General features: G+C 34.0%; 1 protein-coding gene across 2 annotated transcripts in view; it reads left to right on the top strand.

The window, feature by feature from the left end:
- The window catches only part of PCDH9 (protocadherin 9), a 1000311-nt gene that overhangs the window by 82914 nt on the left and 903882 nt on the right, over positions 1-13515 (top strand). Inside the window, exon 3 of one of the 2 annotated variants that reach the window (XM_059902788.1) lies at positions 4783-4967. The exons of the other annotated variant lie outside the window; for it this stretch is intronic. Within the exon in view, the coding sequence (XP_059758771.1) occupies positions 4783-4923 (141 nt within the window). The 3' untranslated portion in view covers positions 4924-4967. Of the gene's footprint in view, positions 1-4782; positions 4968-13515 lie in introns of those variants that run through there. 2 annotated transcript variants of the gene reach the window in all.

The following is a 13515-nucleotide window of genomic DNA, read 5'->3' as shown; positions in this document are numbered from 1 at the left end:
TCATTGCATTGTACTATGGTGTGGAATAGATTTTCTCTTTAAAGCCAGTTAAGGAGGCTAATGAATATTTGATTTAACGGAACTTTAATTTTCCTGTTGTTTTAATGTCAAACACCAAAGAGGGTAGGGAATCTGAAAATCTATGAAAACCCTCATCTTTCAATTCAGTCTATGGATCTACTTGTGCAATAGAACAATTTATGTAATTTAGTATGTAGAGAAAACTTTTTTAGGAATTAAGGGGGTCAAAGTGACAGATGGGATTTAAATAACTGACAAATAGAGGATTTTAGTTGGAGAGAATGTGAGTGCTGAGACAGCATTTCCCATTTCATCCTATTTTTGTGTAAAGGAAATAGGTAGGGAAATGGAGACCATTTACATGTCCTCTTTGCATGTTTTTCTCCCGAATGCATACCACACTCACCTTCTATCAACAGCTTTAAAACGTAAGTGGAATGAATCATAAGGAGCATTGGATCTGCTATACAAAGTATTCTCTGGACACACTATTAGCATTCTTCTACAGTGAATGATAAAAGTCGTTCATACAGGGATTTAGGAGCCTTGACACTTTTACTCTCTTAATGTCAGTTTGGTATATAGCAAGTGTCTAATATTTTACACATGTAATTCGTGTACTTGTTCCCAGAACTATAGTTATTTCCTAGTATGAATATTTTATAAAATGTATGAATGTTTTGCTAATTAACTGAGGTGGTTCAAGATTAATTGACACTGGTTCTTTATTTGGACTGTATTTTCTTTATTTTAGTAATAACACCACCAATAATAAGATATTATATACAGCAAGGCTCTTCTTTTCTCATGATCACTATTAATTAGGATGAAAAACAAGGACAGAAAACAAGATCATTGTTCCTAAGAGACAGTTACTTACAAATTTTACAAAGTGGAAGCACCCTCTTTGTCCTTCATTTTAAAAACCTTTTTGTCCCCAAATCGTTCCCTAGCAAATAAGCCCACTGTCATAAGAGCAAATTAAAAATCTCTTTTGGAAATAGTGTGGCAAAACCAGGAATGGGAATTGTTGCTCTAAAGAGTTCTATTTGCATTTTCTCTTTACACATTTTTATGTTAGAAAGCTTCTAAAATGTGCCCATTTGCCTTTCTTAGAGACTAAAGGGAGTTCCTCTGTGATAGCTACTATTGCCCTTCAGGGAGATATAGGATCTATTTCCTCAAGGGAAGAAACAGGAAGTGTGTTCCCTGGCAGTGTTCACTGCCCCAAAATATATAGGTGCATAATGCTTAGGACTCACCCAATTATCTGGATGGATGCATTGCTTCTTCAGTTTCCCTTTCATAGCCTACCTGAAGCATATAATTGCCATGATATCTTTAAATGGGTTTAAGTTGACTAGGACTTCAGTTGGAATGCCGCCACTGAGGAGGTGATGTGTCTATGATATATCTCACCCCTTTCATGACTTTCCCAGTGGTCTGTTGCTCTGTCTGACCAGCAGTGTCCCCTTCCTTCCCTTCTTGCTAGATCTGTTGTGACTTTCTTAAAGCTGTAATCCCAACAGAGAAGGGACATCTTCTCAGAGAGCTCTCTTACTTTTTTCGGTTCAAATACTACAGACGTATTTTGTGCTAGATGTATTTATATTAAATGTATTTATATTTTTAAATGTATTTATATTTTATTTTATAAACATCTGCATTATGAAGTCAGTGTGGCCAGAACCATTTTTTTAATAACTACGGGAAGGAACACTATGCAACCTCCCCAAACGTTGACCTAAACAAACTTAATCATGGGTTTCCTAATTTTAAGTCTTAGATTCATTAATAATAAATCCTATGTCTACCTCACAGGACTGTTCTGAAGTTCAGATGGGGACATTTATGGGAAAGTATAAAGAGCAGAACTGTGTAAAAATGAGTTATTAAAATAATTATAATCTAGTCCTTTTGTTGTCCATGATACTAATGATATAGTTGATGAAACAATTTTATTTTGATGCATTTAATGTGTATTTTCAGGAAAATAAGTCTAATTCTTCAATGTCTGTTTCCGCATTTCATTTACTGTCATAAAATTTATCAATATTTGTAAATTTTGCAAGGAATTTAATTTCAGAAACCAAACAAATATCCTAGTGTTTATCTGCATTTACTTTTTAAAATATTTAAATTTTATCTTTCCTTAATATCACTTTGCAATCTCAAAGCTTATGTTTTCAATGTTCATTAAGTAACATTTTCTTGAGTACACACTGCCAAACATTCTTAATTGCTAGGTGGAGAGTAGTGAATTTGTCTTTTACCTTCATTTTTCTTAAAAGTTCAAATATCAAGTATGAATGGGACCATTGAAACTGTAGTTGATTTAAAATCCACAAAACCAAAATGAAATATAAGCCATGATTGTTGAGATCCTATTTTTTATATAGAATCAGTTGGAACCCTTTTTCTAGGTCTTTCTTTGATGCAATTTTATTTCCATATTGAATCAATGTAAGGATCTTCACTGAGGCAATTAATGTAGATAAATGGAACTATATAAAAGTTTATTAAAACATAAATTTACCAGACCATACAAAACTTTAACTGTTTGATTTTCTTGAAATGAACTGTACGAAAACAAGGGGATGAAATTGGATTAATTTTCCACATGCTGGAGTCAAATGAACATATTTTGATATTTACATGTATTTCCCCAGGCTTTCCCATCAGCAACCTTGTTTGTTCAATAGATGGTAACATAAAATATCAGTCACCAATACCATCACAATATTTTCTAACCCAAAGTTCACTTAGGTTGTCATCTAAAATTATTTCATATAAAATATTAAATCCCATATTTATCAGTGGTGCAGAGGCAAGTCTTAACAGCCACTGAAAGTATTGGCACTTTGTAAATAAAGAGTTATTGATGCAGAATGGACTCCATATGATGCTGGCAGAAAATAAGGAACAATAAAGATGGTGCAATCACATTGTTGAGACTCAGGATCACAGTTACCCCACGTAATCCAAAACTGACACACCATTCTGCTTCCCCACCTTTCTTCTTCCCACTACTTAACTTTCATGCCTCTGCTTTCCAATTCTTTTTCTCTGTTTCCCACTCACTCATAACACTTAGCCCACCGTTCCTGTTGCATATGTGCTCTTGTTTCTCTTTAATTTTTGTCCATATTAAAGGGTCTATGGAATTTCAAACAAAATATATAAAGACCTTCTAACCCTCTTTCTTTAGGCCTCTCATGGCTTTTAATCATATATTTGTCTTGTTTCTCTGTTGTTAGGGATCTAGTTCCTTATCTTTTGTGCTGTCCCAACTTGTTCTTCAAAAGTAGCTTCCAACAAAACATAAAACATCAAAATAACAAATATTACATACAAATGTGGAAAAATGCAAAAGAAAGAAAATGTAGTGTCATAAAACTGAACTAGAAAAGAATGTATGCCCTGGAGGCCCATGCAGACAGCTTTTACTGCACACCAGACTTCAAGCTTTTCAGTAGCAAACACAGGAGAAATGTACTACCCACTATCCACAGTGTCCAGAGCATGCATTTCTCAAAATAACCTCTCTGATCCTAAGAGAAATATTTCTCCTGATGGTACAAACAAAAAGATCGATGGAGAAAGCACATTGGAATTAACTGGGAGCTTTTAAGAAACACCAGTTAAAGGCCCCACCCCAGATCAATTAAATCAGAATCTTTGTAGGTAAAAAAAACCCAAAACTATTATTTTTAAAAAGCACTGAAAGTGATTATAATGTTCTCTTAGGGTTGAGAAGACCTCACCTAGGGTAGAGAGGACTGGACCCTAGACTGGAAGCAGCTAAATACCAGATGTATGTGCTTGTCAGTATGATTCCCCTGAGTTTTCTGATTTCTAAATCAAAGAGTTTGACTTAGATACTTTAAAGGATATATCATTTTGCAATATTTTTCTCCTATTCTTCCAGTGGTGGACTTTTACCTCTAATAGCTCTCATGCTGCACAGTTTCCAGAAAAAGCTAAGATATACATGGATTGCCACCTGTGATCCTCGTAATTAATGGTCAGTTCCGGCAATGTGAGCCAGACACTTTGTGTGACTAAATTCTGGACCCCAGGAGGTACATTTAGTCTTTCAGACAATAATTGAATATAAGTGCTCTTGTCATAAATCACTAGCCATTGACATTAGCAAGCATGTTCTTTTATGATTTAACTCTTTCTTAAACCCCAAGAATATTATTGTTTTTTTAAAAAAATAAGGCCATGGGGAAAATAGCATTTCCAGTAGCAGAAGAGAAATCAGCTGATGGAATTACCTAATGAAGGGTGTATTTCAGATAAAGAAAAATATTCAACTCTGTCACAAAAATAACCTCCAAACACCAACAAAGACTACTCGAAAATAATTCAGTTGGCCTTAATTATTAACTGTTTATTACCTGTGACCAAATGTGAGAACTGTTTTAGAGTTAATGAAAGCATGATTACTTATTTCAAGGGTACATATCCAGAGTCAGATTGGGTACTGGAGAGCAGATGTCGTGCTATGTACAACCTGAGCCTATTACAGCGATTGCCTCCCCGCTGGATTGGGTAACCAGATGTACAAGTCATACACTTTGAGAAGCAAAAACTGCTGATTGTCAGGATGGTTTTAATTTTAAAGTAATAGTCACATATTTGGGATATGTTCAAATCCTTGGTGATACTGGATATTAACAGCCACTACAGATTCAAGAAATTGCAGTCTACAAACAAGTTTCTATATAGTTGCATTTTTTTTTTTTTTTTTCACAGAGAATTGGGAGAAAAGGAGATGAAGTTAGAGAATTTTATATGATCACTCTGCCAGTTTCATTGGTAACTTCTGTGCTGGAATCAAATGGGGAGTTTGCTCTGATTGCAATATCCAACTGTGCTGAATCTCTGAGCGATTAAGACTTGTTAATAGCGGTGAAGAGGCAAGAAAACTGCTTACAGATTTGAATGGCAACACTGAACAGTCAGAACAAAGCCAAATTGTTTTAATGGAGCAAATTTAATTCACACATAGTGTGACAGCTGATGTCAGAAGAAAGTCTCCTGTTAACGTTTCAGATGGTTATGTTATTACTTGGGTGATTTGATAGAATCCATCATGGCTTATGCAAAATAGGGCATGGCAGATGTCGGGGCAGAAGAAGGCACACATGTGATAGCGCTGCCTTGAGTTTTGCCCTTGAAAACTGGGGGTGGGGTGGCGGGGGAGTCACATTTCCTTCCTGATACAGGTACCAATGCTTAGGATTCTCACTATTGGAGATCCATGTCCTCAATCAAACAGATATAAATACTGTTGATATTGTTTTGTACTATTTTACTTTAAACCACAACTGTTCCATTTTGTTCCCTGGGAGAATTTTGTATGATTTGATCAAAGTATTTAGTTACTCTGATTTGTACTAGCTATTTTCAATGATATATTAATAGATTACCATTAAGTTCAGTACTTTAGGTCAACAAGTGGCACAGACCATAAATAAAGCATGAACACACGAAAACCATCCTAACCATACTTTAAATATTTCATGCAATTTACATAACTTGCTTAAATAATGGATACCATGTACTGAGTGCCCATGATGTGCCTGCAATGTGCTAAACAGTCTAAATATACCAGATCATTTGGTCCTCACAACAACTCAATGAAGAGAGCATGTGTATTTCCACCGTTTTTTAGAGGAGGATACTAAGGCTCAATGAGACAGAGTACTTTACTCAGAATCTCTCAAACAGTAAAGGTAGGCTCCAAGGCCACTTCATATAATAAAGAAATTCATGCATTTTCTATTGAGTTAAAATGGACTTCTTTCCGGTCTCTTTCTCTCTCTCTCTCATATAAAATTTCATTTTTTTATGATATATGCATGACTACTGAAAATAAGACTGGAATTAGCTTCTTTATGGACATTCCTTTCAGCTTCAAAAATTTTTAGCAATCTTTGACATGGAATTGATCAGATTTTCTCTCCTTTTTAGGCATTTTTAAATTGTGCTTTTTAGTAAAAGTCAAGTAATCGATTATGGACAAAGAAAATCAAATAATCCTTGTGGCTGATGACACTTTTAGGCCAAGCAGATTTTGAGTAGCTGGAAGAGACCACCAGAGAAGAAAGAATTCCCTTTTATTCCTGTATATTAATAGCACATAAGTAGCTTTAGCAGAATCTGCAACAATAGCGCTACCTCTCACTATTGCAGACAGAGCTGAAAAAATGTAGATAGGTTAAATGTTCTAAAATGTATTATAAAATTACATGTCACAGCAGCTGAAAGCCAATTTGCATTACAACATAGCTCACTGTGCAAGAGTTGAATCATCTCTATTTTGGTAACCGTTCTTTATCACTAAAGATAATTCACGCTATATTTTCATTGTTATGATGGAGGCAAGAGGATCACCCCAAAGTTTTGACCTACAAAATTACACTTGAGAAAGCAGATTGAGGAAATAGTGATAGATATTCTGGTGCTTTCTTTAAGTTTGTGGTTGGAGATTTCAACGGACAAGATTTGATTTAAATAGATTACCAATCAGTCTTCTTCCTGACATTATTACCTGAATATGACTTGACTTACATGTATCAGTCACTGACTCTTCATAGACAATGATAAAATATTTACCAAGTAAAATGAATAAATGAGAAGTCCTTGCTACTTACATTGCTACACAATAATGTTACAGGGTAAATAGATATAAGTAATTGCCATCAGTCATTTTATAGAGCCTTCATAAACACATTGTATAAAATTTGGGGACAGAAAAAATGGAGCCACAGATATTTTACTGTTCTGCCCTATTATTATTATTATTACTTAATTTGTAAAATGTCAAATTAAGGTTCAAGTGATTGATTCAGATTGCAGTTTTAGTCTCTGCATCAAGAGATTAAACAGTGTTATCCATCTGAAACTACAGTGTTTATGTAGATAGTTTAGTTACCCTTCATTTCTAGCAGGTGCAATTAAGTATAGCATATTGAATTCTCAAAGCAGGTATTCAGTCACTCCTCCCAAGCTTCCTTACTTTAGCATTAGATGATGCAACAAACTCAAAGGACCAACCACAGGTTTAGACTCTGATGCCATATGGAACACAGGTACTCTTGAAGAGTCACAGGTGCTGCACTAAAGGGCTGATTCATTCTCTACCTTATCACTTATGCTTAGAGTTTAAGAATATTCAGCATGGTGGAGAGGAGGTAACTGCAGTTGAGGAAGCACCATCATAGACATATAAGGGAAGCCCTTTCTTGCTTTCTGGGAGCAGGAAACATGGATAGCATTGCTTCACTGCAATCAACATTACCAGCTCTCCAATTCTCCCACTGTCCAAGACAGTATTATAGGAGAGAAAAATGTGATGGGAAAACATGCCAACACCTCTCTCCAATTTGAAAATGTACTGTAATTTCTCCCAGTTGTGCTTTTTTAAATTGACTCCTGACAATTTTACTGCATACATTTGTAAATTCTCTTTGAGTATTCTCATTTACATCCTCCCCTCAGAATACTGCAGTTTGCAAATCACTAATTGTTCCTCTCTCCTAAACACTGCCCACTGGTGTTCTTGTTGTGAAATTAACTTGGTTGTGAAGTACTGGTGTTTGGTTAGATGTTCCACCTAATAATTTTAGAAAACCTTAAATTTTACGTGAATCAAAGAGAGACAGATTGAAAAAAAAGACAGGAAATGCCCCTTATAAACCAAGATGTGTAGAAAGAAAATGGAGGGAGATGTAGAAAATATAAATTGGGTACACACAAGCTGATATCTGAAGCCAGATTTCCGGTTTGCTCTGACTATGATACCCACAAGTGCTTCCATTCCCCCCAAGTCATAACACCATAAAACAGCAAATAAAATACAAACTAGAAAACATTATTACTTTATTCTAACAATTCACAATAGGTATTTTGATACTTCTGAAATTGTGCTGCATATTGCAATCAATGGCATCTTAAAATTAATTGATAACATATTTAATGGCACATGAAATCATAATACATTGTACAACTGATGGCATCTTAGAATCAATGAAATGCATCATTATTAACAATGATAATTAATAGTAATCTTCCCTACCCAGGAATGATTTTCATAAACCAATCCATATTATACAGTGGACTGGATATTTCTCATTCCTCACATGTCGTTGCTACTTCATAACTACAGTTTCTTTCCAGTTTCGATGGCAGAAAAATCAACCAACACAACATGATTTCTTTTTCTCTTTAAATAATCAGTTATTTGAAAGAGTTTTAACCATCAATTTGAAGGAAGACTTGAAGAGTTTAAATTGCCATCTCACCCATGCCAGATGCCACTTCTGCATTGTTTTAGAAGCTCCTGGAGTGTATTTATAGATGTCTTGTTTGCTCTCAAGCGAGTTGCTAAGTGTCTATAGGCCGCTGTTTGGGAGTATTTTCAGATGTACTATAGCAGCAAGCCACCCTGTAATTCAGCCTTATATTCCTTAAGAATGTGCTTTTGAATTAAAACAAAAAAGAATGAAAAAAAAACCCTTTAAATGAAGAAGCATGCATATGTTGTTAGAGCAAAACACAGCAAGAGAGAATTGGCTGTGGCACCACAATTTCAGTGGCTCTGATACTCCAGGGTCATCTTAATGCTGTGTGAGCAGCAGGGCTAGTGATTCCAGGTCCCCTTGGGGTGGTCATTTATATGAGCTGCGATGAATTAGTGTGCCAAAAGAAGGGCTTATTCTGGATTATTAAAACAGCTAATTCTGTGATAAAGGGTGATTTATATCATTTATTACAAGTTTGTGTTTTTATCTAAATGAAATGACTTATATCTAAGAACCTCAGGGAGTGTTTTGAATTTTAAATTCTCCTAAATCCTGATCTTTGCTATATTGAAAATGGGAAAAGAAGAGGATACCACCCTTAGAGCTTTTGATTTTTAAATTGCATATTTTTGTCAACATTGGCTTTCATAGTTATTTTGAAAACACTTGGAGGCTGTCTTAGAAGATTTTATTAAAAATAGTCACTTTTATAGAAGTTCAATTGCTCAACATGAAAATATAATTATAGGATATAAATATTTTAAAATCATCAAAGTGCTATTGATGCAAATTTTCAACAGGGCAAATTTTCAAGAGCAGAAGTCTCCCTCTCCTGCCTTAATAAATTACCATTTTTATACATCTTTCGAGAGACCTATTTGAGTATGAACATTCACAGGGGTCTTTAGATAGAAATTTTTTTCCATACTACCCTCACTGTGGACCTTTTAAAGGAACACATGAGACTTCGATGTATTCCTAAACTAAATTAGTCCCTGAAACAGTCACTCTTTCTAGCTTTTGATTAATTTATTGCATGAGTAGTCTAAACTTGACTATTAAGATATTTTCTTAACAATGTCTTTTTATAACCTTTCATTTCTAGATGAGCAAGAAGAGGTGATGCAGTCATTTAGATAAAACACAAACTGCCTGCCAGGGAACCTGGATTTGTTCCAATTCTCCTCTTAGGCAAATCTTTTATCTCCCTTTGATATAGACCAGTGTTCTATAGAGCACTAAACTAATGAAAAGACTTTGTCTTTTTCTGTAATGTTATGACATAGAATTTAAATTTGAAATTATAGAATTGTAGAGCTGAAGGAAATCTTGCAGTCATGTAATCCAACTTTACAAGAAGTGTAAGCATTGTGATTCAAAATTCCTTGCAGTTTCATTCAGCCTCTTTGCAAATGTATCCAGATATATGAAACTCATCCTAAGGGTGGCCTATTTCACGATGGGGCTTTAGTTGCAAGTCAAGCTAAAAATCTACTTCTCTGTTATTTTTATCTGTTATTCCTCTCTCTATGCTCTGAAATAAAAATGAATAGATCAACTTTTCTCCATCTTAAGACCCACCAAAATTTTGAAGCAACTTATTGTGCCCCTCTTTTATTGTAGATAGATCCAAATGTTATATCCTAAATTTATTTTATTTTTTATTTTTGGAGACCTTGCATTTCTTGTTCAAAAATCTGATATACAGATTTTATATGGGCACAGTATTGCCTATATATGGTCTGACAGTGGCAGAAAACTTTTGAAGTCTTGTTTCTTGTGATACAGGTACCCAGTCTATGAATTTAACTTCTGAGGAGCATCACTGAAATATCTTACAAGAAAATACCATCTTAAACTCTGGTACATAAAATGAATATTTCAGGGATCCAGAAAACATGTGAAGTAGTTATGACAGACATCTTGATGTATTTGGATCTGAGCTGGTCCTTAAGGAACACATAGATTTTAACTAGAAGAAAATATCAAGAGTAGTGTTTTCTTTCTCTCTGACACATCACCTTGTGTTGAATATTTGAACTTTATTGACCTCACAATACATTAAGGACCTCAACCTTTTTGATATATAGTTTGTCAACCATATTTGTAGTCCTATATTTAAAGTCACCTATTTTTTTAATTCTATGTTCTATACTTGGCATAAATTATTATTAACTTCTCTGTTGTTGATTTTGACCCACTTTTACAGACTGTTAAAATTATTTTGAATTTCTGCTTTTATCTTTTATTGTTGCTATGAACTATGTATAATAATGCCTTCTATTTGACACACACAGGGCTCTTATATCTTAATTTAAATTGACTAAAACACAGTGAAAATGGAAGGTCTTTGAACTAAACTTTCATTTTGCATAGATACAAGAGAGTAAACTCAACTGTGAACCTCTAAGATATTTCTAGCTGGAGAAATCAAGAAAACTTCTTGAAAGGTATAAGCTTTTAATTGTAGATTAGAAAATGGGAAGGTGAATGAAGAGTATATTTCAAGTAATTCAGACATATTCCTGGAGGTGGGAAGGTACTAGGCAACATGGTTAAATGGGAGCTTTGGTTGCTAATAGGGAAGAAATGAAAATTGAAGGTGAAGTAATATCCATTCTTTCCTTGTTTCCCCTGATCAGAAAATCAACTTTAATTTTCTAACTCTGATTCCCTACTCTTTCATACAGCTTACCAATTAGAATTTGTCATATATATAGGTACAAAAAGCAATTTGATAGATAATTAAACTGAGCTAGATGCCTGTGTTTGTAGTCCCTGTGAAAAGAGAGCATCTCTTCCTGAGAATGGCAGAAGTTCCAGGTGTGAAGTTGGTGTAGGTACACAGACTCAGATGTGCAGATAGATGGGGGGGCAGGGGTTGTGTTTTCATTGAAAGGTGGTCTCCTGTAATTAAATCAAGAGCCGGGATATGCAGGCAGTTACACGCCTATTGTAACTGAAATCATGTGTTTACCATATCCATAATCCCTCTCTGAGGCACTTGTCCAAGCAAGACATTGTACAACATACTGATCTGTAGCTGAAGATGATCATTGAGGTAGAACTGAAAGATGTGTGAAAATCAGATAAAGATGTGTACATAGTTTCTTTGGAATTTATTTACTTCCCCACTTTTTTCTGAGCTTCCTCTAATTTTTCTGCTAAATTCCCCATAATTGTTACTAATGCTTTCTAATAGCAATAGTGAAAAAAATCATGAGTGAAAAAAATCGCTGAGATTTTATGCATGTAATATTTCTATCCTAGTTTAAACTTAGGGGAAACAAATTGTAGGGTTAACAATCAAGATGTCAACAAGTTCAGAATTACACACAAAAATTTTAGAATAATTTGCCAGGTTAAATCACACATATTAATCCTTTAAGTTTAGGAACAATGTTTGTAATGTGTGGCTTCTTTTCCATTCAAATCAATTATGTTTTCCAGGAGCAATATCCCAGACATAGTGGGGTAAAGAATCTCTGATGATCAGTGGAGATGAATTTATTTCACATACATCTCCAAAGAGGTGGGACTCCTGTGATACAGACCCTTCCTTGACCCTTTTTACACTCCTTCCTTTGTGATAAATAATACATTGGAGACTAAAGGTTCAAGTGATAGCTTAAAATGTAGGTCAAAATTTCATATTTAATTGCAAAATATATCATCTGGCCTAAACTATAAGTAACACAAATAGGCACCAATTTGAATTAAACATTTAAATATCCAATCTGTCTTTTCGTTGTTCTCAATTGTTATTTCTGTGTTTTAATCTGGCAGCATTATATTATTTTAAATTAATACCTTACTTCAGTTTTCTCACTAGAAAAGGCATCATAAAATATGAAAACTATTGTAATATCCTGTAAGCAATATACCATTTTGGAGTATTAGATCTATGCATTTTAGATAATTCATACATGAAAAAAAGCTGAAGAATTACTTCATTTACTACATCTAGAATTAAAACATTTTTTTGTTTTGGTTTTAAACATGTATTCATCTTTGACATTTTTTGTTTCTAGTAGCAAGATGGTATCACCTTGCTACTAGAGACTACATTGAAGTAATCCTTTCCTACAGAGCTAAGGAACTACATCTACCTCCTGTTTCTTTCTTTGTGTGTGCAGAAAGTGAAAATGCTCATTCATAATAAGAAAATGTAAGTCTGGTAGGCACCAAGGTTTTAATATTTAATTTTCTACATTATAAAGCAGACTCTTCTCTGCCTTCCCATAAATGCAGAAATGGATAAGATTAATTAAACATTAAACCATTATTCTTCGTAAAGGAAAAGTCTTTTGCTAGTCATGTTTGATATACTTTCTTTCCAAGGTGATCTTTCCCAAGTTTAACTCTCATCCCTCTTTAATATTTTTAAAATTATTAATAAAAAAGAATGCAGTCATTTTATTGGCATTTTTCTCTTTTTTTCCCTTGTATTATTGTGACAGACTTTAATATGAATTGTGGATTGATTCCAGAATACATAATTTATTTGATATTATCAAACCTAGCACTTATTTTATAGTGTTATTTTGTAGAATTGTCTGGCAGGATAGAAAAACAAATTTCTTTTCCAGATCTTTTAGCTCTAAGGAATGTATATATAGTCTATATATATATATATATATATGTTCTCTATAGAATAGAGAATATGTAGCTATAGAGAAAGATAGATAGATGATAGATAGATAGATAGATTCTAGGGAAAAACAGATGTTTGACTTAGCAGCCAATCTTATAGAAGTTTGTGGCTATACTATTTTAACTAGTGACTCATTCCTAATAGAGTCACAAAGTAGAAAACAAAAACAAAAACAAGATATATTGGACCAAAACGTAGAGTTGAAATAAGGTCAGAATACTGGATTGAAACATACACACACACACTTTTCATGCATACAATTTCTATCATGCATTTTTACCTTCTAACATGTATAAACATAACTCATAATTGCTTGCACTTTTTCAACGTGAGCATAATTACCATGAACATAATTATAGCATTTGCCAGATTCTGTTCATCTCAGAGAGAGTTGTCTTTTTTTTTTCCTTTCTCCCCTTCTTTTGTTAGGCATGGTTATTAGCTATCTTTCCTGTCAGATGATTATGATATACCTTCTGTTTTTTACAATGATATTAAAGAGAGCTCATGCAAACATTCAGAATA

Source organism: Balaenoptera ricei, chromosome 18 (assembly GCF_028023285.1).
Source record: "Balaenoptera ricei isolate mBalRic1 chromosome 18, mBalRic1.hap2, whole genome shotgun sequence".
NCBI classification, from domain to species: Eukaryota; Metazoa; Chordata; class Mammalia; order Artiodactyla; family Balaenopteridae; genus Balaenoptera; species Balaenoptera ricei.
The sequence above is the reverse complement of the archived record's forward strand: the minus strand, read 5'-3'. Positions and strand labels throughout refer to the sequence as shown.